This window comes from Nipponia nippon, unplaced genomic scaffold (assembly GCF_047370975.1).
Source record: "Nipponia nippon isolate SJK-2023a ecotype South Korea unplaced genomic scaffold, ASM4737097v1 scaffold_2, whole genome shotgun sequence".
Classification (NCBI taxonomy): Eukaryota; Metazoa; Chordata; class Aves; order Pelecaniformes; family Threskiornithidae; genus Nipponia; species Nipponia nippon.
The window spans coordinates 32,883,163-32,906,684 of NW_028262336.1; the positions used below are offsets into that span (position 1 = coordinate 32,883,163).

Below are 23,522 nucleotides of genomic sequence, written 5' to 3' on the forward strand. Positions count from 1 at the left end.
ATTAAACTTCCTGTCACCTAAAAGAAGACGGAAGCAGCATTTGGTATTTAGTGGACATGTTGGGTAACAGGCTGGAATAGAACAGATAGATATTAACACATTCATACTACAGCAAATACAGAAGATGTAGCTTAGAGAAACACAGTGGCTGGTTGAATGCATTTTTTTTGTGCCAGCTCTGATGGGGCTTTTTAGCAGTAGGACAAACTAGGAAATCCCAGTGCAGTTTCTTTCTGAGTCAGCTGGGTTTACAAATAGTCTTACATGAATCTCTGACATGTTATGCTAAGCCTTTTGCTAAATGACCTGCCCCACAAATGATATGTGTGATAAGAAGAATGCATTCACAGGTATGAACTGAGGACTTCTCCTTGTGTATTATTTCCAGAGTTGTGCTGGGACCACCACAGGCATCACATCCCCTAGGACACAGAGATGACTCGCTCTGCCATTTGCTAAGTACAAGGCAGGTAGGGAAGTGCTTGTCTTTGCCCTGACACAACTTGCCTGGAAAGGAAGGCATTTCTTCATTGCAGAGAGCAGCACATCGACTCCTCTAGCAGTGGTGACATCCCAGAGGATGGCAGTGGCCTTTGCACAGCACCTCTGCCAGGCTGTCTGAAAGGCACAGTGGAGCTCACTGCTTGAGCCCAGTCATATTTAATACAAGAAGCTCAGGGTCTTTGCACAAAAAAGAGTCTTCTACAACTGCCCACTGTTCTATAAAAGCAAAGACAAATTTTTAGCCTATACTTTGGGCTTTGGATTCTCTGTGCATTTGCCTAATTCACGGGATAAATCCAGAAACTTTGGTGGTGTTTTGCATAGGACTTCTTTGCTTGCAAAGCTAGACTATTTTGGAAGTTTGGGCCTCTGTTCTCCTTTGCTTGGCCACATTCTCGTTTATTTATAAAAGTCTGGTGATTGTAAATGGTCTCTGAAGTACTGGAGATTACAGTTTATACTCACTGTCATGAAAATTCAGAGTATAATGACTTTCTTTTCTCCTAGTGTCCTCTGTATACTAAGTTGACAGTTTCAAAAAGTCTGTAACTTTGTCCTCCTTAGGATACTTCATGACTCAAAGTACTTCCTTGGCAGATTTTGTTTTCCCACCTTTCACTTTGTTTTTTTCAGCACTGACTGGCACTGATTATTATTGCTTCAGTTGCTTATGCAGTAGTTTGTAAATTATTTTGAAGCAAATTGCATTGTTCCTGCTTCTTCTCAGCATCTCGTTTTAGTGTCATTATCAAACTTAGAAGTTTCATTTTCAGCATCATCCCAATCCTATTTGCTTTATCTTATTTAAGATTCTAAAAGAGTTAATTCTGAGTGTTTATCAAGCTTCCTTTTTAACAACTGCAGTTGCCAGCTTTCATGATCTTATTGAACCTTAGGTTCCTTTGAACCTAAATTCTAGAGTCAGCTGAAAACCTAAGACTATTCATTTTCATTTCAGCTAAAAAATTGTGAACTTCAAGGTTTAAAAGGCAGATAAGAAGAAGAACAATATAACATATTATTTCCTGAAATGCCATGATTTTTAAGCTCATGTCATCATCTCGGGATTTCTATATATTTTTTACTGACAAAAATTATAACATTCCTTATTGTCACCTTAATTTCAATATTGCATCCCACTGCTCTCTACCTCCACCTTGAAACTTTAATATAGAACCTTTTGCAACATTTTCCCTTGTCTTCTTATTCAACCTTCTGAATTTCTCTGAGTCCTTCTCTTTTTGCTAAGAAAAGGAACAGAAGAGAAGCTACGGGGAAAAAAAAAGGAAAACAGTGCCTTGGGGCTCCCAGATACCCCACTTAATGCTGACCTTTCTCAAGCAACCTACCAGCCCCCTTAATTGATCCCCTCCAGTGTCATAAAAGCCTTCAAGCTCCTTAAATTGCAATATTTGGAGAGAAAATTGCTTCTAAAATATATAGAGGTGCATTATCTTTACTTGTGATGTTACAAACCTTGGATATTTTCAGATTTTAAAAAATGAGCTGAAGTTATTGTCAGTTACTATGCAGGAAAATATATTTCTCCAATAGGTTACACTGACAGCTTTATTTCTTTACAGCTTCAGGATTAAGACTTAATATTGGACATATGATGGCAAGAATCCATCTGAATCCCAGCTTAAAAACTAGAAACTTGACCAGAAATGTGTTTGACTCGTTATTTTTATTAATTAAAAAGCGCACCTTAAAATTCCAGATTACTGACTGTTCATCTGCATCAGACCCTTAGACAAGGTATTTGTTTTGTGTGAGGCACATTGTGTGTCCTGCACATAGGATGAGGTCAAGACCTAAGCAGTACTAACATCACATGCAGCCCCTTAAGAAGCAGGTAAGCAATGTCCAGGCAGTGTGCGTAATTCTTCTGCAGGGTCTCTGTCCTGTGATGAGTTCAGCCCTGTTACATGAAGTGTTCAAAGTTTTTAAGTCAGGCCTCAGAAATACAGACTACTTAAAAGCAATGCACTTTGGGTCTGCCTCCTGGCTTTTAAGCCTTTAGGGTAGATTCTTTAGTCCTAGAGAGTCTTTCGACAACGAAAACTGAAAACTTTAAGTGTCGATATAATTTAAGAAACTGTCCTTTAAGAAAACCGCAAAATATCACAAGACTCCTGATAAAAACTGTGAGAGCTGGCAAGAATTGCATCCTCCAAGAAGTAGCTGAGACTGACAGAGATTGAGGCCAAACAAAATCTCTATGAAAGAGGAAAACAGCATTATGAAGGCCCAAACTCAGAAGACAAACATACTTGGAATTGAATTTGGTCTGGTCTGGGTTCTAAAAGGTTAGATTAAGTATGTGATGAAGATGTGGGGAAAAAAATGTGAATCTGAAGACTGCTAAGATTTAACATTCATGCTAATTGGAAAGGATCTGGGCACCATTATGGAGAAAGAATTCATGCAGAATGAGTTAGAAGTCAATAATTTACACATACATTTTATAGATTGTGCTTTACTTCAAAATATTTTTAACATCTATTTAAATGCATTTTTTAAAAAAGGTGTTGTAGTTGGCAAATCTGCAACACACTTGCCCGCCAAGCAGTTTTGCAATTCGTAGTTCATTGTTATCCCAATTTGAATGTTTGGAGCTAAAGCTTCCCATCCTAAGTGAGAAAACAAAATGCAAAAGCATTGCATGAGTAGCAATAGTTGGCAGCAATTTTTTGTCTGAAAGCATGTCATTGATACCCATGCAAACAAAAACCTAACACACCACAGTTTAAATGGGAATGGTTACTACTTTGCAAAACAAACCCAGCCTCTGTTTCTGTATATTAAAGGTGGGAGGGAAAATACAGGAGAAGTTTTGCAAAACTACACTTTCCTAGCATTTCAGCTGGTTAAAACTACAGGTTGGGAGGAAGGTACAAGAAAGAAGAGTACAGCAAAGCCACTTTGCCCAAATTCGTCTCCTGTGTTACTGTCTTTCTTCAATTTTCAATTACATTATTTTACTAAACAAAGACTTTTCCTAGGAAAAAAGATCTAACCACTTTCAGTTTTCCTTACTTTTTCTAGAAAGGTAGTATTGACTAAGTAGGGTTTTCTTCACATCAGTGAAAGCAGGTAAGTGTCATAACAACACTTTCCAATTGTGAGTAAGCACTCCATCTTCAAAAATCCAAAAGTCTCACTGAGCAGAAACAGTGGAAACTCTCAAGTTGATCTGCACCTTGGAAAATCAAGATCCTTATTCAGTGCTCTAAGCGGAGATTTAAGAACCCGAGGGACCCTTTTTTTTTGAAAATTTCAACCTGGTCCATTTCAAGACTTTTTACTAAACTTGCCTCCTTTGGCATAAAGCACCAATGATTTAGTTGGGATTGTAAAGATTTACTATGCACTTTTCCTATCTTATTAGAACCAGTAATGGAATCCACTTACTTGAATTTCTTTGGCTCTGAATGCTGAAGAGTATGACATCCAGAGGTTAAATTCCTGTCTACCTTTCATTTCAGGTTTATAACTGTAGTGAGTACATTTCCTTAAAACCTGTGGATTCTAAATCAAAGGAAATTTATTTTTAATCTCACCAGTATTTAAAAAAACCCTAAGAATTCAGCAGTAATGTTATTAGACTACTCTGATGATTAAGAAAACTATTTTTCAGATAATTTGTTAGTTTTGCTAAATGTTTATAAAACATATATTAAAAATAAACAGTTTCATAAAGACCTTCACTGAAACATTTTTAGGAGAGTAACTGTTTCTTGACCAATATTACTAACAACGCATACAAATTTATTCTTCTCACTATGTAGGACCCCATGCATGGCAACAAGGACACCTTTTTTGCTGTGTATCTATCAGACAATGACAATGATCTGTCTCTCTGTACCCTTTTCCTATATTTTCATTCCAAATCAGAAGAAATAATATTATTTTCTGATGTCTTCCTGGACAGCATGCATCTGTACAGTTTGATGGATCACATCTACACCGATCATTGAATGAATACCATGCTGCCTGCGACCCTCCACAGAGCTTGCTTTTTTGGCTGGGGCAACCCAGCCTGATTCCAAATTCACTGAAGTCAATGGAGAGACTCAGCACCATTGACAGGATTGCGCTGATCCAAAGCCAGGACAGGAAACTCTGAGGAAACATAAGAGCTACACTGTTTGTTGCCTTGAATATTTGTTTAGTGTTTTGGAATTTACTGACTAAAGCTGCATGGAAGAAACTTGGCAGTCAGAGACTTTTGCCAAGTTGTGTTATTTTGGCTGTATCAGAACTCCTGAAATAAACCCAGAACTCCAGTGAGACACTTGTGTTCATGCTGTAACCTCCCTGAACTCACTCCATCCAACCGTTCAGGATCACCCTGGACTGGCAGATCTGCTGCAGTCCCTGCTAGCAAGGTAGTATTATGCTGAGAACATGATGTGCCCAGTTGTCCTCTCACTTTACATCCACCTTACACCTCTGTAGCCCATTGGATATAGTGGATCCAGTTCTGATTTACTCCAGCTTAGAGAAAGAGGAAAAATCAACAGGTTTACTGTAGAGCCCAAGACAAAGCTCCCAAAGTTTGAATTTCTTCAAGTAGCCACCATGCTATATTTCCTCTCGCTGAAACAAACATTAACTGAAGTGGCCATGTCCATCAGTTAATTGACTCGACAGAAGCATTGTCCCGGGTTCCACATCTCACGAGTGGCTATTTTGTTGAATAAAATTTTCAACAAAAATACACCTTTGGAACTAAAAAAATACCACATTTAGAAGAGAACAGACATGAAAAAGGAGCCTACGGATGATTCGGCTGGAGTTTGTATTCATTAAGAGGGTTAATACAAATGTTCCTGATTGTTTCTGTTATTTATGAATCTCGACCTTCAGAACAGCACTGAAATGTGCTGTCTCCTAAAGATGTTCCCTACCGATATGACACACACTTTGTATTGTTTCACTGCACACAAGCATTAATATCCCAGAGGTAACCCACCCTTCTTTTAACGGCTGGTGACAGGTCCAATGGCTGAGCAAAAATCAGTTGAAGGAAAGGGAAGTCTTGTCGGAAACGAGATTAATCTTGTAACGAGTGTTCAGCCCTGATAACCCATCTGTGCAGAGAACTGCTTTAACTGGAGAGCAATTAACCTTCACCTGACAAGCTCTGTCCAACCGTTATAAACAACATTAAAGGCACAGGATCCCCTTTTTTTTTACCCCTTTACGTAGACTAAACAATCAGATTCTGAATTCCATGAAAATGATACATGTAACAGTGCCTTGATGACAAATTGCAGGAAAAATTTTTAAAAGGTAGTGGCTGTATGGAAATAATGTGAAAAATGTCTCTGGCCACCACTTTAGTGAGTTGATCTGATTAGTAAAAAGCAACAATTTTGAGCATTTCCAAGGGAATACCTTACGCATGAGGGAAGCTGATGTGAATATGCCAAAGACTAACAATAATAAAAATGTATGCAAGTAGATAAGAGCTGGCTAACCACGTCCCAGGAACATTGCTTTCAGGATGGGGCATCTATTTCCCCAACACCACTGTGAACCCAAAGCCAAGGGGCAACTTCCTAGAGCTTCTTCACTGGTGGCCTTGTGGAAATTACTTGTCAAAACTAACTTCGACTTGCAGAACCCATCTGTAGTAACTGGGCTTTTGGGTCAGGCCCCCCCAGGACCGGCTCTCCCATCGGACAGCTCCAAGCGATGCAGTTTCTGGAAGGGTCTGTAAATCCAACCTCAGATTCCCAGCCTGTTAGACCACAACGTGAACTTAAACAACTGCCTTTCCCGCAGTAGTCTGAGGAGATAACTGAATGTGGGTGTATTCTTCAAAGATGAAAAGTCATGATATATATGAAGCCACAGTAGCAAAGGACTACTCAACTCTATGGGGACAGGCCAAGATACCAATCTCAGTCACAGTGGCAGAAACCTGGAATGACTCCAGGGGAATCATTGGCAAAACAATGCACAAAATTTGGGCTGAGCTCCTGAATAACTTGGGTGAAAGCCTGGCCCTAGTCAAGCCATTGGCCAAATACTTTTGACTTCATTTTGGCCAATTTCACTTCAGGTTTTGTAAATCCTCATTCATTCTATTCATGTGCCTGAAAGCAATTATCCTGAAGTTACAATTAGCAATGGAGGTTTTCTGTCTTTGTTTGCTTTTCTTTTGCTCTAGGTTTCTCTTTTTCTTAGCAGAAGTTCAAACATGCAGGTTAGTCATGGTTTTATTTCTCTGTACAGTGAGGCAAAATTTCCATTTCAGTCATTTCAGTTGAATATATATGTCACTGTGATTGCAAGAACATGCTATGAACTATTTGTTGGAGAAGTCCACCTCAAGGGCTAGTGAAATGTGTATTTTATTTGGTGATGCATACAAAAAGGATGCAGGCAACAAGGTGCTGGAGGGAGGTTGCTTGCTCTTCATGTGACAGAATGACAATGTATTTTGAAGCATCCTGATTTGCAGTATTGTAAAATGCAGGGCCACTTTTCCTACCACTGCAGAGAAAACTCCTGATATTTCATAGTCCAACGTAACAGCATTGGTCTTAATTTTTTACACAAACAGATGTATTGTACTGTGGCTTAAATGTTGAAATAGTAACAGGCAGAACATTACCTTTATATCAAACAAGAAGGCCTTAGATCTTTTCAGTGAATTAGATATTAACAGATAGGAAGTTCCTATTGAAAGCATTTCCTGTATTGGTAGTCCCTGATTTTGGCGACTTATCTGGGTAGGAAATGAACGCAGGAAATATCTGTCTACAGTCTCTTTATCATCAAGGTAATTGCTGTGGCAGCATTTTACTGTTTATCAGGGTAATAAACATATCGTCTAAAAAAAGATGTTTTTCAACTCTAAAGAATGAGGCTTAAAAAAAATCTTACAGGCTAGCATTGCAGTTATGCAAAATCTTCCATGTAGAATTAATATGCTGCTACTTGTTTCTCTCAGCACAACTGTTTGTCAAACAAAACATTTCCAGTCTCCTGTGGCTTTTTTCCCAGTTATAGCACTGTTTCTCTGTATCTCGCTCTCTCATCTCTCTTAAGTCAGGTAGGTCATTTTAAAGAGTTCTGCCACTTCCCATAAATAGTTACTCACCACCCCTTCCTGCAGGTATTTGCATATACCCAGTCCCTGTAATTTGTTGTTGTATTTCCTTCCCAACTATCAGGCACTGCTTAACCTGGCAACCCATACATTTAACTAAGCAAGTCAGATCTTTTCCTAGTGTGAAAAGATTACGCCAGCCTAGTGACACCATTTCCCATCCATCAGTTGAGATATACACTCAGTACAAATAAATATACATTGCAAATGAAGGGAGACATCATGCTATATGCATTCCTTCCACTCATTATTTTCTAAAGTCCGCCATTCCAAAAGACCATTTGCCTGGTCTACTGCATATGGATGATCAGTTGCGGTGTCTTTCAGCCTAGCCTTAAAAAATTGCTATTACCCATGATTCTTTTTTACCTTTTAATGTTCAATGACATTTTTATGGCAATAATTGTAATTTTATTCATTTTACTTTGAAGTAAATTAGATTTATGACATGATAATTACCAGAAGTGGTAATCACTGGTTTCTACACAGTAGTTATTAAAAAACATTACTAATATTACTTGCTTATTACCAACTAATATCCCTTTCCTGAAAGCAATGTTTAATGTTTTTAGTAGGATGACTGTGCATAGTAAAAATCAGCAACCTGGTGCCTAAGGATGCATGCCAAAGACAGAGTTAACTTCCTTGTGATACAGGTTTGCAACCTGACTCTCACCAGATTTCCTGAAACTTCTCCCTCTGTTCACTGTGATGAGTTGTTTACAGGATTATACAGCCCTTCTTTTATGGGAAGTTGGAGGTGGGGAATAAATTGAGGGACACAGCACTATCCAACCTCAGGCAGGCTTGGTTACAACATTTAAAATAACCCCTTCAACCATAAAGACACATTCATCCTTTAAGGAAAGGATTGATACTTTTTTCATATAAGCGCTTCAAAGCTTCTGTATCGTTGTCAGTGTTTTGAACACAGTCAACATTTCTTCTATAATACACAAATATATATTAAGGACAGCAGGATGACTAGCAGAACACATGCCATTTTGTGAGACCATTGGCTTTTCATTACTGACAATGTAAAAAACTGCTAGTATTTCTTTACTGTATAATTATCTATCAAAAGAAATTAATTTTTAAACAGTTAATGATGAATCTGATTGATAGAAACCACATTGCAGTCAATGAAAAGATTTTTTTTAACTTGACAAGGTTTGGCACTGCATGTGGTATTTTATACTGTATCACTTTTACTTTGTTAAATTTGATAATACAAGTGATACAAACCCAATTTTTCTTTTACTTTTCTCCACTTTGCTGATTTTCAAAATAATTCTGTTGGCTTGATTTAGAGACTTGCATTATGAAGCCTAATTCTTTTTGAGTGAACAGCATTATATATTTTTACTGGATTATAAACTGTCACTTGGAAAACAAATGTCTTCTTTTGGCATTCACATTTCTCAAAACTACTTCTGTATTTATCTTTCAGCAAGTCATTCTCCAAGGGCACTTGATTCTTTTAACATTATTTCTGAAAGGCCTTTTGTAACTCATGGAACTTGCTGAAAAACATTTTGTTAAGAGATAATATAGTTCTTGTTAAGAAAAAACAAACAAACAAACTAACTCAGACAGTCAAACACACACATTTTCCAGCTGTTGTTCCTTGCCTGGGGACTTAATTTGGAAAAGCAAAATCCTTATATTTGACTTCGTTTTGGCATATGTAGCCACAAACCAGATTGAGTTAAATGACTGCTGATTAAAAGAAACATAAAACAACACAAAAATGCCCAAAATATCTTCTGTTCTTACATGACTATTTCTTCCTTGAAATTGTCATTTGTATTTGAGTCAGAAATACAATTTTACCTGGAAATAATTATAGGTCTGATTCTACTGCCTTTAATGGAACAAAATCTTCATGACATTGGTGAAAACTTTGAATTAAGGAGTGCAAGATCAGGCTAAGTGGTTTAAGGCACTCTTTATGTTCTTGCTTCTGATTCAGCAGAGCACTCAGGTGTGTGCTTAGGTTTAAGAGGGTTGTGTCATATCACCAAAGCCAATGGAAGTATTTAGAGGCTTTAAGTTAATATACCATTGGATCATTTGCTGAGATGAGAACAAAAAGAGAATAAACTTCATAATTTTTTTAATGCAAGGAACAGAAGTACAAATTACTGTATTAATTCTGTTGGATTCAGTGCAGATGCAGTCCTCTAAACAAAGACTTAAACATTTCCATATGCCAAGAACATTTTTTAACTGTCTCCAGATTTCCTAGGATTTAGAAATATTTGAGTGAGTACTTATATTTTCTAAAAGTGAGAGAAAAGTAATACTATAGAGAGGAGAAGCACAGACTAAGATTCCTCATTAAAAAAAAAAATCTTGCCAGTATATACTGTTTTGATCAGTATATCCATACTCTTTCAAGCCTTAGAAACCACAAAGATTCTCCTACCCTTTATCAAATACACAGACTTTTTTCTCCCAGAAATCATAGCTTCCATGTGACCAGCACATTAGAAACCAATAATAAAAAGTAGACATGTGCATATTTAGGAGTAAATTAGAGTAAAAGAAATACCCACAAGTGCAATCAATAAGTCATTGTAAAGTCAAGATAACTTACTGAATAGCTTTTCTAAGAATAAGTATAATTGCATTGGCAGGCAGGGACAGAGAGAAATACAACAAGGCTTGCTACATGGCAAGGAAGTAGAATTCTAGTTGTATTTTTCTATTTAATATTCTTTCCTCCATTATGGAATAATGGGAAAAAAAACCAAAATGACCTTCGGGATAAATATTTTTACTTCATCCCAAGGTAACACTTTTAGATAATTTTTGCTCCATTCTATTAAAAAAAAAAAACAGCAAAAAGGACAGATGCCTAACTCAGAAGCCTTTGATATTTTCTAAAATTGTATTTACAGTAACTAGTGGGATGCTTATAATTAGCAGCGATGTGTTGATTTGATAGCCTTCAGCTTCAGCACCCTGCACCGTTGTGCTACTGCACATATCTGTCAGGTACTACTTGTGCCAGAAAGAAACGTGTTACCTTATTGCTGAAATCCTGACTGTTGAAAAAAACTTGAAAAACTTGAAAAAAACCATTTTATTCTTCAAATGCCAAAAAACATAACAGCGAGATTAGCCGTGTGCACACCAGGTATAGGGAAGTGAAGGCATTAGAAATATCAACCCCCTGACTGTGTAGTGAAACCAAAATCCTGGCTGTGGATGCACACACCTTCTCTCACCACTCTCCTCTCTGCAGTTTCTTACGCCGCCCTCCACGGGAGCCGGCACCGCTCCCGGTCAGAGGGAGAGGTCCCTGGCCTGAGCAAGGGCAGCCACTCTTACAGCGTAAAGGTCAGAATTAAAGTAAGCCACCCATGTCATAGCCTAGGAAAAAGGCACTGCTGCATCCTCCTTCTTAAGAGAAATCTTCCATCATGACTTTCTCTGTCACAGGGAGAAGGGGAAGGGGACAGCAGGAGGGCAGGGGACGAGATGAGACGTATCCCCCAGTAAAGCCACTCTCGTGATGTCAACCCCAGTGCCAGAAAACGTACACAAATGCTTGCCTTCATAGATACTGACTAGCCCCAGTTAAGCAAGCCTGATTTCTCATGAGCCCCAAGTGTCCCATGGGTCTGTCTGCAAGTTTGTGACAGGAAAAGGATGAATCGAAGTTTTACTGGAAGGCCACCTTTGCATGTGTGTACATTTAGAGCAATTTCTACCCAGTTATGAACAAATACATAGCCATTCGCAACCCAATTTTGACATGTAATGACTCCACAGCTTCCCTAAAGAAGAGAGTGAATTCCTGGCACAGAGGTACCAAGCTTTCCACCTTCCTTGGCCACAGCCTCTTGTTGCCTACACTGGGATAGCTGGGCTATCCATTTCCAGCAGACAACACAGGCCATTATATTGAAATTGCAAAAAACATTTGCTAAACATAATTGTTTAGCAAAAGCACAAACACCATTTGGCCTTCACATGGAATTTCTTTATTTCAGAAACCTCTCAGTTAAATGACTTCTTTATGGACTCAGTATAGAAGAGGAATTGAATCTCTTTGGACTGGCTTAGCTTCATGTCAGAGTACATTTCCTGCATCTAGAGTACAAAGCACCTGTCATTTCTTTCCAGTCATTTTACATTTTGCACTTATATAAATAAAATCCTTGCTTCAGAATATAAGGCCTTCCCAGACCCTAGCACCAAAATCCTCAATGTTTTGGGGTGCCTATTTCCCCCTGCAAATTTCACATTCCCAGATGAGGAGACAAAAATGTATGTTTTTCTGCTCAGGAGGCTTTGCTGTCTGCATTGCATTAATAGGCTGCATAATACACAGCTCCATACAGTCTCTTTTCACCTCTGTAAGTGTAAGATGGAGGTAAAATAATAACAATGAGATATTGTTTACAATCATTTACCCTATTATAATTCAGCCAACACAAAACATCAAAAAATAAATAATAAGAGCTCCTTAAAATGCATACATCTAATCCCATTGTACCATCATTTTTGAAAAAAAATTTCCCATCAACGTTGATAGTGCATTCTGATTAATAGACACAAAAAACAGTGTTACTATCTCAGCACATAGCCCTTCTTTTAGCGATGCAAAACTTGACTCCCTGAACCTCAATATTTTCATAGAGTGCCTGTCATGTCCTGTGTGCTCTGCAATGCGCGGCAAAACCAAAGGGAATTCAGCTGTTTCACGAGCTACTTAGCATATAATAGACACTGGCCAGCAATGAAGAGGAGATTCAGATCTTTGTCTCCACGGATAACCTCTCAAAAGCATCAGTGATAACAAAAAGAGAAGGTTCATTAGTTTTTTTAATCACATTGTCTTCAGGCAAGACTTTCAGATTTCAAAAACTATAACAAAAAGCATCAAATGATCTTTAAAATGTAAACATCTAAGCAGAAGTTACTGAGAAATCAAACTGCAGCTCTACTTAGCTAATGGCCGGGCACTGCTGCTATTCCATATCTCTTACTAAATCTCTGGCATAATTAGAAAAGTACAGAAATACACAATACCACGAAGAAAACAAATACCTTGATCCCAAATCTGATAATACAACGCCGCAGAGTCCTCACTGTACATGCTGGTGTGCGCTTTACGTAAAATTAGTTTCACTATCACGAAGCGTTTAGTTAGTTATACTTCTGCAATTAATCACAGCTATTGCTATATCTGTAACTGCTATCTATTGCAACATACAGAGAAGCAAAAACTAGATAGATACACGTATAGATTTATTCAAGTTTCTCAGTGACACAACCTGAAAAACTCAAGCAAAGCCATTCTTAAAAAAACAAACCATGCACCGAGATCAATTTATAAGCCAATAAGAGAATTTTATTGTCCAAAAAACTAAAACAAAAAGAACACACCCGTGAGATCTTGCCACCACCATTAAAATAACATTCAGAAAGGTCCCGAGTATCAGGATAAGAGGTTCTAGAAAAGCACATAATTAACACCTGCATGAGAGAGAAACAAGAGCTGGTGCCTGTCACTCCCGCTTGCTAATATTTGTGTCCCCATCAACACGAGAAACATTTAAAAGTATCCAAAAGGTTAGTGCTCTTAGAAACCCCTTCTTTCCTTCCAGTGCACACCCTCTCCCCTTATGGCAGTCCGCAAACACATCCAAGTTGTCAGAATGATACCTACAAGAAATTTCAGAAGCTCTCATAAAAGGGCTTCGCATATGCAATCCACAGCACTGAACAGTGAATTTAAAAAAACCAATTTTTTTTCCGAGTTTGAAGTTTTTAAGCCTTGCGGATGGTTGGAGTAGGAAAAAGGAAATTTACTAGGCAGTACAAAGGAAATCTTGTTGTCCTCTATTGTGGCAGTGGGGGTGTTGCCCAATTCTAACTTATCTAGGTTGATAAAGGAAACCAAAGAACATGCCACTGAAAATAATTCCAACAAAAAAGGTACCCCTTTCTTACCTTAATAGTGCTTGCCATAATGTGATCAAGATTATTGATCGCTAATAATTGCTAATAATAATTATTGCTTCGCTCTGACCAGAAAGAAGTTTTGATGAGGTTGTTTAGAGCGGATGAGATTGTGCTAACTCTGGGAAATGAAGTCAGCCAATGGCAGGAAGAGGTTTCTATTGGTCCTGGCCACTGCAGCTCGAAGAAACAGGATATTTGGGAGTGAAGAGATAAGAGTCCTAAAACAATGTTGTTTTTCTTGATGATATGTGACTAAATTTTTTTTTTTTTTTTTTAACAAAAAAGTCAATTGCCTGTGACTGCCTGGGCAGGTGTGATCTGATGTGCAGTAAGTGTGACGTGCCACTTTGAGGCAGGATGCAGATGTCAGATGAAATGGGCCAAATTCGGCACCAGTTTCATGCAGTCTATTCACTGGGGAATTGCTGATTCAGGGCCAAAGCCAGACTTGGTGTAAGTGGGTGTAACTCCAAATATGTTAATGAAGTCTAGCCCCGTTTACACCACATCTATATTTGTCCATTAACTTCATTTCTGGATTCTTGAGCTGTTGACACTTTCTAGCCTATCTGATCTAGCACTCTTTTTTTTTTTTCTCAGAGAAGAAGCAAGTAGATCGAAGACAATCATTTCTTTTTGATGCCTTTTTCTTACCGAGGAAAGGAAGTCACAAAAAGACATACATTTCAAAAGCAAATGCCTGAATACCATAAACAGTCTTAAATTTTCCACACTCTTCCTTTACTTCACGGCTCTATCCATGCATGAAAATGAGATAGTTTCACTGGCAATTCCCTTCCCGGTCAGAGTGTGATAGTAATTTTTTATTCAGTGTTATATTTTTATTTGTCCTTTTGTAGCATTTGGCAGTCACAGGGCACCCCAAAACTACCAGCTGTGCAAACAAAATACCATCCCTGTCCCAGACCCTTGCTTAGGAGTGCTGAACTGAAAAAAACAAACAAAAAAAAAAAAGGATGGGAATAAGAAAGGCAAGGTGTTTCCATGGTACCAGCCAGCATAAATGTCCATATGTAAAGAATGACTCAGGATCCAGTGCTGGCACAACCCTCTTGCTCTTATGAGTCTTGCAACATTTTGTGTTTTTGTAAAAGACATGGTTCCTGGTGTCAAGAGATTCTGAGCTTTCATCTCGAAGAGAAAAGCTTGAAAATAGGACCCTCAAAAATTAAAGGAAAAGTTAAAAGAAGTCAGAATGTATTAATTTTTTAATAACCTTGTAATTTTTTAGATTTTAAAAATTTTAGAAGCTGGCCCTACCGGTTTATGATTTCTCAATGCTCCTATAACAACATCAAACCATGGACATGCTGCTTGAAAACACTGCAGCACTGGGTAGATAATTCCCACTGTAATAAGGTCCTGCCCTCTGACCAGGGACTCTGGTATGATAAAAAAGAACAAGAAATAGTGATGGCTTGTCATAGCATTATTTAGTGGAGGCAGATGACCTCACCCTCTCCCAATGCCTTCCTCTCCTGCTCCTTAGGAAAAGAAAAGGAAATCGGAGTGTTGTTCCATAACTGGTGATGACTGCTGGCATTTGGTATGCATTTTTTCCAAATGGTACACAATGACAGCGGTAAGTCCCAGTTCACTCTTCCCCTCCTATCCTGACCCGAAGAAGGTGAAACAGCTATGCACTTTTCCAGAGATGCACCCGGAGGACATGACGCGCTGCCTGCGTGGCCCCTGGGCATTCGTCCTACAGGCACTGCTCCATCTCATGCAAGGCAGGGCAGAGAAAAGGCTTGTCCACCCACCCCTGCTAATGAGAATGGCTCTCCCACCCATTAAGTCCTGGGAAATCCTCGTTTCCAGGTGCCCCATGGGGACTGCAGAGCTGGAAATCCCTGAACACAACAGACTGACGCAGGACCAGTACAATTGGGATCTGGCAGAGCTGCCTCTGGGGAGTCAAGCTTAGCGGTGTGTCTCCCAGTTGGGCCTGTATCCCAATTCATCTCCAGCTGCCTCACAAGCCTCAGGGCCTCCTCAGCCAGCCCAAGGGGCTCAGCAAGCCTCCAGCAGACTCCCTATCCCGACAGAGAGACTGGGAAGGGGAGAGCAGACACCCTGCTTTTCCTCCCTCCCTTTGGATCCTCAGGTGCCACAGGATCAACTCCCTGTACAAGTTTAGCTTGAGCTTATAGTTTACTTTAAGGAGCTCTGGTTTCTTCCACTGAAAAGATGACTTCTGGTCACTTCAGAGCAATCCAGAGCCAGCACTGCTGTGCAACAGTTTATATTCTCAATTAGTTGATTCAAATAGAAACCCGGTGCTGAATGCACTGCTGAATGTCTTCTTGCAGTCTACATCCACTGAATTACTGTGCTTCTGCAGAGTAGTTAACTTCTGGTAACTTTCCTATTTTCATTACGAACAGTATGAAAAGAAAGCAATTTACAGTAATTGTATTTCATGGGGATGTTGATTTCCTCCCTTTTCATCTCCAAACAATGAGCAAGACAGCCAAAAGATTAGAACCTTTTTCTTGAAATTTCAAAGCATTGTATAATGTTTCAGTTGGGTGACTTCCACTCCAGTTAAGTCCATGATATTTTGTTTTTTCTCAAATATATTGAGAGGCTTGAAGTATCAGTTCCAGCTTTCCAGTGGATGGGATCTAACAAATTCATTCACAAGGAGGTTTTTAGTAATGATTCTTCTCCAGCCTACCTCCATATAGACAAACCTCCTCTTGATTTATATAGGGCTTTTGGAAGCATAAGGCAGGCAATATCAGACTCTGCTGACCTCTATTATTATTATGTAAGTTTTAGAGAGCCCACAGCCCAGTAAGGATTTTGCCATTTTAAACTGGCACACATTCTGTGCCAAAGAATTCAGTGAAGTTTATTTGACTTTCAAGCTAATATCCACAGGCAGATTTCTGAGTGCTTATGCTTATGTCGATCCAATTGCAAGACAGAGCCTTGGTATTGTAAGGAAAGGAAAATATTGGGTTATCAAATCACCATCATCCAGCTACAAAAGAAAAATAGTACAAACACTTCTACTATTTGTCTCTTTTTCTGCATTTTGTTAAGGTTAAATAGAAGGAAAATAGGTTTTTGTTATGTTAGGCAACTATGTGCTATTGTCTGAAATAACGCTGTGTGAGTTTGAAAAAATGCGGCTTGGTCAACAAACAGAATGAAAACACAAAAAAGTATTAAAAATCCACATAAGTCACCTAACACTCTCTCCCCTCCTTAATTTCTCACTCAAGCTTGTCACCCTAATTTGTCTGGGCTCCTTTCTGTTGCAATTTTCTTCTACATTCAAGCCTGCATCTAGAAACCACAGAGCAACAAAATGCTACCGCATGTGCTTAACATTACACATGTGCTTAAGTTTCTTGATCAAAGCAGGGGTTTTGCACATGCTTTAGAATTACAGCTGTGCTTAAGTTCTTTCCTGAATACAGACAGGCATAAAGTGGCTTCTACCTTTAGGACTAAACAGCTCCCTCTTTAGAGAAAAGCTTTCTAAACTGGAGACAGAGGATCTGATCTGTGCTGACCTAAGCCTACTTAAACTAAGAGGGCCCTGTACAGACCTAAAGATTTGGTCTGACAATGCAAAAGAAGTGATTAAACTACATCCTGAACAAAGAAGATTAATTTCCAAAGAAAAAAGTTGTTTTGCTTGTTGCATCCTTTCTAGGATGTACTAGAAATATGTTCAATATGTGTGTACTCACCTAAACACATGTAAAATATTTCCAAAGAGATCCATTTCTCATGCTATTTGAAACACCACTACTAACTCTAAAACCCAATTCTGTCTTCAGGTTTTTTCATGTCATATCCACTGGAGTGTTAGGATGTAGGAAATATATTGCAATATTCCCTATCTAAACAGATCTGCAATCCATCTTGCTGCCTGGGAGGTAAATGAGGAATGCTGCTGTCAGCCTGGGCTGACCAAGAGACTAGAGGAGCGCTCTGCTATCCTCGTTGGTGCTGCTATGTCTTCTACTTTCACAGTGCCTCTTCAGCAGTCTGCCCGGATAGCTTCTGTCCTTTTTACTTTCAAAATGTTACTAGCACTGCTAATAACATGGCCTTCTTCTCTTTAACTACAGATTTCTTTACATTATAAATAACTCCGGGTAAATAATTGCGCAAGCTGGAGACACATTCCCCTTGGGTGTTATGCTTAGCATGCATACATACAGTGTCTGCAGATGTGGCTATTAAAGAAGAGAACAGAGAAAATAAAAGAAAAAGTAAGCTCTGTTCTTCTTACCAACATTACAGGTAAAAAGGAGGTTCTCCTCTAGGCAGAACCAGGCTATAAATCAAAAAACTTGAGTACAATAAAAGACTTTGCATTGCAGTTTTTGGAAGCAGCTTTTAAGAAATTCAGGCAAATTAATGCTACTTCATGGTACATGAAGATACACCTGTAAAGGTCTTAATCCTCTCAAAAAGATGTAGCATTTTGCTTAAATGTAGCTCCAAACATCAGTTTGGCCATACTGAGCTCGGTGTGTGAGGGCTAAATAGACTCTTTCCAAGTTTTCAGCACACCCTTCAGCGGGACTTCCTCCCTTTAATTCACAGCTTTCAGCTGGCTCTGAAGAAAAAGTCAGTAAATCTGCTCACAGAAGGGGAAATTCTCCCCTTACCAGAAAGAAAGCTCTCACAAACAGGCTTTTAGCAGGGGAACAAACAGGGGTGCTCAGGAGAGGAATGGAGTTCACAGCTGCGCGGCCAGCAGCTCAGGCGCTGATCTCCGGGATGATGGACTCTCGTCACCGTTCCCCAGGACTGTTGGGCCTCCAAGGCTGCTGAATGGATCTCTTCTTTCCACAGCTGAATGGGTCTGATGCAGCACCAGGTCTGAGGGCACAAGACAAACTCTGTCCTGGGAAAAATGGTGTCCAGCACTGGGGTAGGCTTGTGCCCATTGACCCATGGCTGGAAACGTGGAGGTCAGCTCTGGGAGGAAGCGAAGCGGGGCACTTGCTTTTGCCAAACTCCAATTACTACGTCAAAGCAAGCAGCCCATGTAAAGTGGTGTAATTAATAGTAATTATCGCAACCCAGCCACTGGCGCAACACAGCATGCATCCCGCGAAAAGCACCCTTTCCTCCAGCATTGTTCCCAAGCTTTCCTGCTTCTTATTTCCCTTACTTTCAGGTCCCGCACCGCAGCGGAGCGAGGAGGAGCACGTCTTCGTCCCTTCGGCCTTTCCCCAGCTGGCGCCGGGCGCCCGGGGGGCCCCGGGGAGCCGCGGGCAGCTCGGCAGCGGCGGTCACTAGAGGGTGCTCCGTGCCCCTCTAAAGCAGAGCCGCTGGCTCCCCCGGCTGCCTTGTTTCCTCCAACACGACGCGATGAACAGCTCTTTCCGAAGACAGAAATTACTTCTTTTAATAAAAAGAGCACTTTAACAGAAGCCGATAAAAGAGAATTCTCCCTGCTGCGGTGGCACCCACCGTCGGTTTGGCCCTCAGGGCTGGTTACGACTTGACATCTTCCCACTCTCCCGTCTTTGCTTCCTTTCAATCACCCCACACGCTATCTTCAGCTGCTCCAACCCGTTCGGCCAATTAGTCCCTTCATATCTTTTCCCCATCCCCACCCTTCTTCCTCTCATAGCAATGAATTTACTTCACTCAGTGGCAGAGCTGAAACGCTGGGGGAGAGCCTGATCTGGGGGCAACAAGTTGTTGTTTTTTTTTTTAACTTTACTTCAATAGCAATCAAGAATGGATTGTTTTCCAATGGACAAAGTTTTACAGAAATGAAATGCTGGAAGTCTTTAAAGTGAAAGTCAAAGGCACTTCATTTACCAACTCTGAGTCCCTAACTATGACTCAAGCTATTTAAGCTTCTATCAGCCAAAATATTTTTGGTGACTACACCACTGTTTGCCCACCTTTTCTGTTCTGATCATCTCTGGAGACCAGCAATACTCTCTACATAAAAAAAAAATACCACAGAAATGGGAAATGAAATGGGAGCTCTGTTTACGTGAATTACATTGGCACAATCACTATTATATTGACACTGGAGTTATTTGCAATAGTCAACGCCTGTACTTCATAACAGGGAAGTGCTGACACACTCATTTGCAGACAAGTAATTGAATCGCTGTTGCTGAAGTGGGATTCACTTCATCAGGCTTCAATGATTTTAAATGAAGGTGTCCAGACTAAGCTAGTTTTCCAAGACTTCTTCTGTAGTCCCCAATACAACTATCTTCATCACGTTATTCAGTCTCACCTACAACAGCTACCTAAAAGAGGAGAGATGAATCATACCTTTAAAGTACTTCTCTCTCTCTCTCCATTACCTACAAAGGGAACCTGGACGATTACCTGAGACACTCAGCTTTTGGATAACTCCACTTACATGAGATGAATCTCACCCAACTTTCCTTTCATTCTTCCTTAATTTTCCTATCTCCAAAACGTTAGCAGTTGTACCGCCAAATGCCAAAGAAGTGCTGTATGGATTAATAAGTAGTGTGCTGAAACCTTTGGCTGAAAGTTGCCACCAATATGAAAGCTATTTGTTTTATGTTTGATGCTAATTTAAAGCTGGTTAAGTAACAATGATAACACAGGACATTAAAAAAAACAAAACAAAACAAAACAAAAAAAAAACCAACAAAAAACACAAAGGAAAACACTTCAAAAAACAAATTCTCTGCAAGGAAAAAAGAAATAACTGTGAGGGCAAAGGCCAACATTTTTCATCACTTTCTTCAAAATGTTTTAGATCATTTTTACTGAAATACACAATAGTCTCAATGGGTTATTACAGACCGCTGTCCTTCAAGGTCTTACCATTCCTAGATTGATGGGCATTGCATACAGCAAATATGTCTGACATATTGGATTTCTACTCTGTATTAGTGAGGCTGTTTCAAGATTTTCATCAAGAATGGAACCTATTAAACTGTCTCTTACATTCTTCTGGCTTTTATAGCATGCTTTGGAGGACTGCATGCTCTTTTTTCCTCTCCATGACCAGGAAGTCTATAGAAAATGCTTTCAACTGTTTTATTTGACCTTTCACCTCTAGGCTTTTGCCTAATCTGCAAATTTGAATAGGACGTATAGCTGTGCTTTTTTTTCCCCCTGTCTCTAAGTAACTAGCTGAATTCCTTAAAGGACCAGACATGCATCTAAAATTGGGACTTTTTTGGTATTGTACTTCTTTGTTAGTGGCTGTGAACACGAAACAGATGTGAAATATCTGTGTTTGAAACTTAGTGACCCAGAAAGACCAGGGTGTCCTGGTTTCAGCTGGGATAGAGTTAATTTTCTTCTTAGTAGCTGGTATAGTGCTGTGGTTTGGATTTAGGATGAGAATACTGTTGATAACACACTAATGTTTTAGTTGTTGCTGAGTAGTGTTCATACTAGTCAAGGACTTTTCAGCTTCCCATGCTCTGCCAGGTGCACAAGAAGCTGGGAGGGGGCACAGCCAGGACAGCTGGCCCAGACTGGCCAAAGGGCTATTCCACACCATACGGCATCATGCTCAGTATATAAACTGGGGGAAGAAGAAGGAAGGGGGGAAGTTCGGTGTGATGGCGTTTGTCTTCCCAAGTAACCGTTATGCGTGATGAAGCCCTGCTTTCCTGGAGATGGCTAAACACCTGCCCGCCGATGGGAAGTAGTGAATGAATTCTGTGCTTTGCTTTGCTTTGCTTGCTCGTGTGGCTTTTGCTTTACCTATTAAACTGTCTTTATCTCAACCCATGAGTTTTCTCACTTTTACCCTTCTGATTCTCTTCCCCATCCCACAGTGCGGGGAGTGAGCGAGCGGCTGTGTGGTCCTTAGTTGTTGGCTGGGATTAAACCATGACAAAGGGCTAATCCAGATCATTCTTAAAAACTGAAATCTGCCACCCTTTGACCATCTTGAGATACATGCACACACCCAGGAATATTCCCACCCCAGCAGACAGACAGACACAAATGGAAACTCTCAGGACTTTTATACATCTTCATGCTAATTATGAACTCAGATGTAGTTCAAGATTTGAACAATAGCAAAAAAATGGATTCCCCATTGATCTTTTTCCCAGTATCGATCAGCCTCCTTCCATTTAGACAGCTGTCTTCCACCATAGGTGAATTCTTCAGCAGTGGGGAAGAGAAGAAATGTAAAAGAAACAATAGATGTATAAACAAAACTTTGGTCTACTTAGTTTGTCTCAATCCGTGCAAGGTATCTCATGGTATCTTATGTTAAAACTGAAATAATTGTCCTGTCTGCAGTAGGGACCCCTTGCCTCGTGCCACCCTTGGCTGGGCATAGTTAGAGAAGCAATGAGGTGGGGGCTGATGGAGCAATGCACTAATTAGACTCCTTCATGAACACTCTTCTTTTGTCAAAAATATGAAGGAGAAATTCAGGTTGCAGGAGAGGCCATTCCCATCGTTGTTTCCAAACACTAAATGCATGCTGCATACATATACAGTAAAAGCAAACTACTTCCACTACACTGGTAACTTGCTTTTCTGTTATTTTCTTTTCTTGTTTCTGTCTAGGATGGAAGAATACATTTAGCTGGCCTTTTTAAATACTGAAATCATGAAAACAACAACCATTGAACAATTATTTTGCAATAAGATTCAAAAAATAAATAGAAATTAAGCACTTGGAAAATGTGATAGTACATCTTCTAGGAATACTCCTGAGGCTAGGCTGTGTGGTCCAAAAAGGGTAAGAGTCACACATTTCTGTAACTGTCTGATATTTCTGGCTCTCTCTAAGACCCAGTAATACCATATGTCTTGTGAGAAAAAAAAAAAAAATTAAAAATCACTGTTAACTAACAGTGGTCTATCTTGAATCTCAGCTATACAATTAAACTAAAAATATTTATCACCTTTTTGAAGAGCAGAGCAAATATGTTGAGAGGAAATAATAACCAAAAATGCCTGTAGAGACTGCAGTTTTCTTGTGGCTTTCTGAAGAGCAGAGAGGATAGGTCTCAAATCACGGCACAATGATGTGCTACAAATCGCTTATTCATTTCTCTAGCAATGAAATCCCTCATTCCTCTCTCTTCTGCTAGATCCCATCTGTGGGAGCTTTACCCCATATCTGCAGTGGTGGTCATGCAGGATCGTCTGGGTAGGAGAAGGGACTTTTGTTTGGAAACTGGGTGATCCCAGGAACTGCCTGTCGGCAACTCTCTACCTTTGGCATATTATTCAAGCAGTTCATAAAATAAATTTTTACTACCAGAACAAAACGTGACTACGAACTCTTCTAAAGAGTAACAGCATACCGTGGATCTGTAAAGCTTGATGACAAACACCAAGTATTTCCAACACCCAAGAAATGCCATGTTGATAAAGTCCTACCTGATCTGATTTCCATATGACCACATTTCTAAAGCTCAATACATTTAGAGAAAGACATTTCCAACAACATACAAGAAAATTAGATTATTATCTTAAAAGCACTACAGTGAAATCAAAGGACTTGGCAACGATAAACCAAAATATTTTCTCTTGGGGACTAAATACACCCGCAAGAAAGAGAGCAAAGGAGTTCTCAGTTACTTCAATGGATAAAAACTGTGGGCATAAAATGCTTATCACTTTGAAAAAAAGCACTGAATATAATTAATTGCCAAGATAATTCTATCTCAGAGTTTTTACAGACCTGGGATTTGTCATCATCACCATAATCGTTTTACCCATATCTAAAGCACTTTGTAGGTTACACAGTGTTTTAAGAAAAATAAAGACAATGTTCTGCTTCCATCGACATGGATGGCAAAACTCCTTTCACCTCAATGGGACTAAGGTTTCAACCCACTGAGAATTAAACAAAATTACACATTATCACAGTTTCCTGCAAACTGGAAATTCTGAGTTTCAAAGGGCTCTAGGTAAGTCATGTTACAAG

At 39.5% G+C, this 23,522-nt stretch overlaps 1 protein-coding gene across 8 annotated transcripts in view; it reads right to left on the reverse strand.

The window, feature by feature from the left end:
• Positions 1-23,522, reverse strand: part of ERG (ETS transcription factor ERG) — a 148,390-nt gene that overhangs the window by 50,712 nt on the left and 74,156 nt on the right. The window contains exon 1 of one of the 8 annotated variants that reach the window (XM_009473522.2): positions 13,598-13,737. The exons of 5 other annotated variants lie outside the window; for them this stretch is intronic. In XM_009473522.2, the coding sequence (XP_009471797.1) occupies positions 13,598-13,615 (18 nt within the window). In that variant the 5' untranslated portion in view covers positions 13,616-13,737. Of the gene's footprint in view, positions 1-12,691; positions 12,734-13,313; positions 13,351-13,597; positions 13,738-23,522 lie in introns of those variants that run through there. 2 more of the 8 variants (XM_087758694.1, XM_087758699.1) reach the window with 2 other exon arrangements.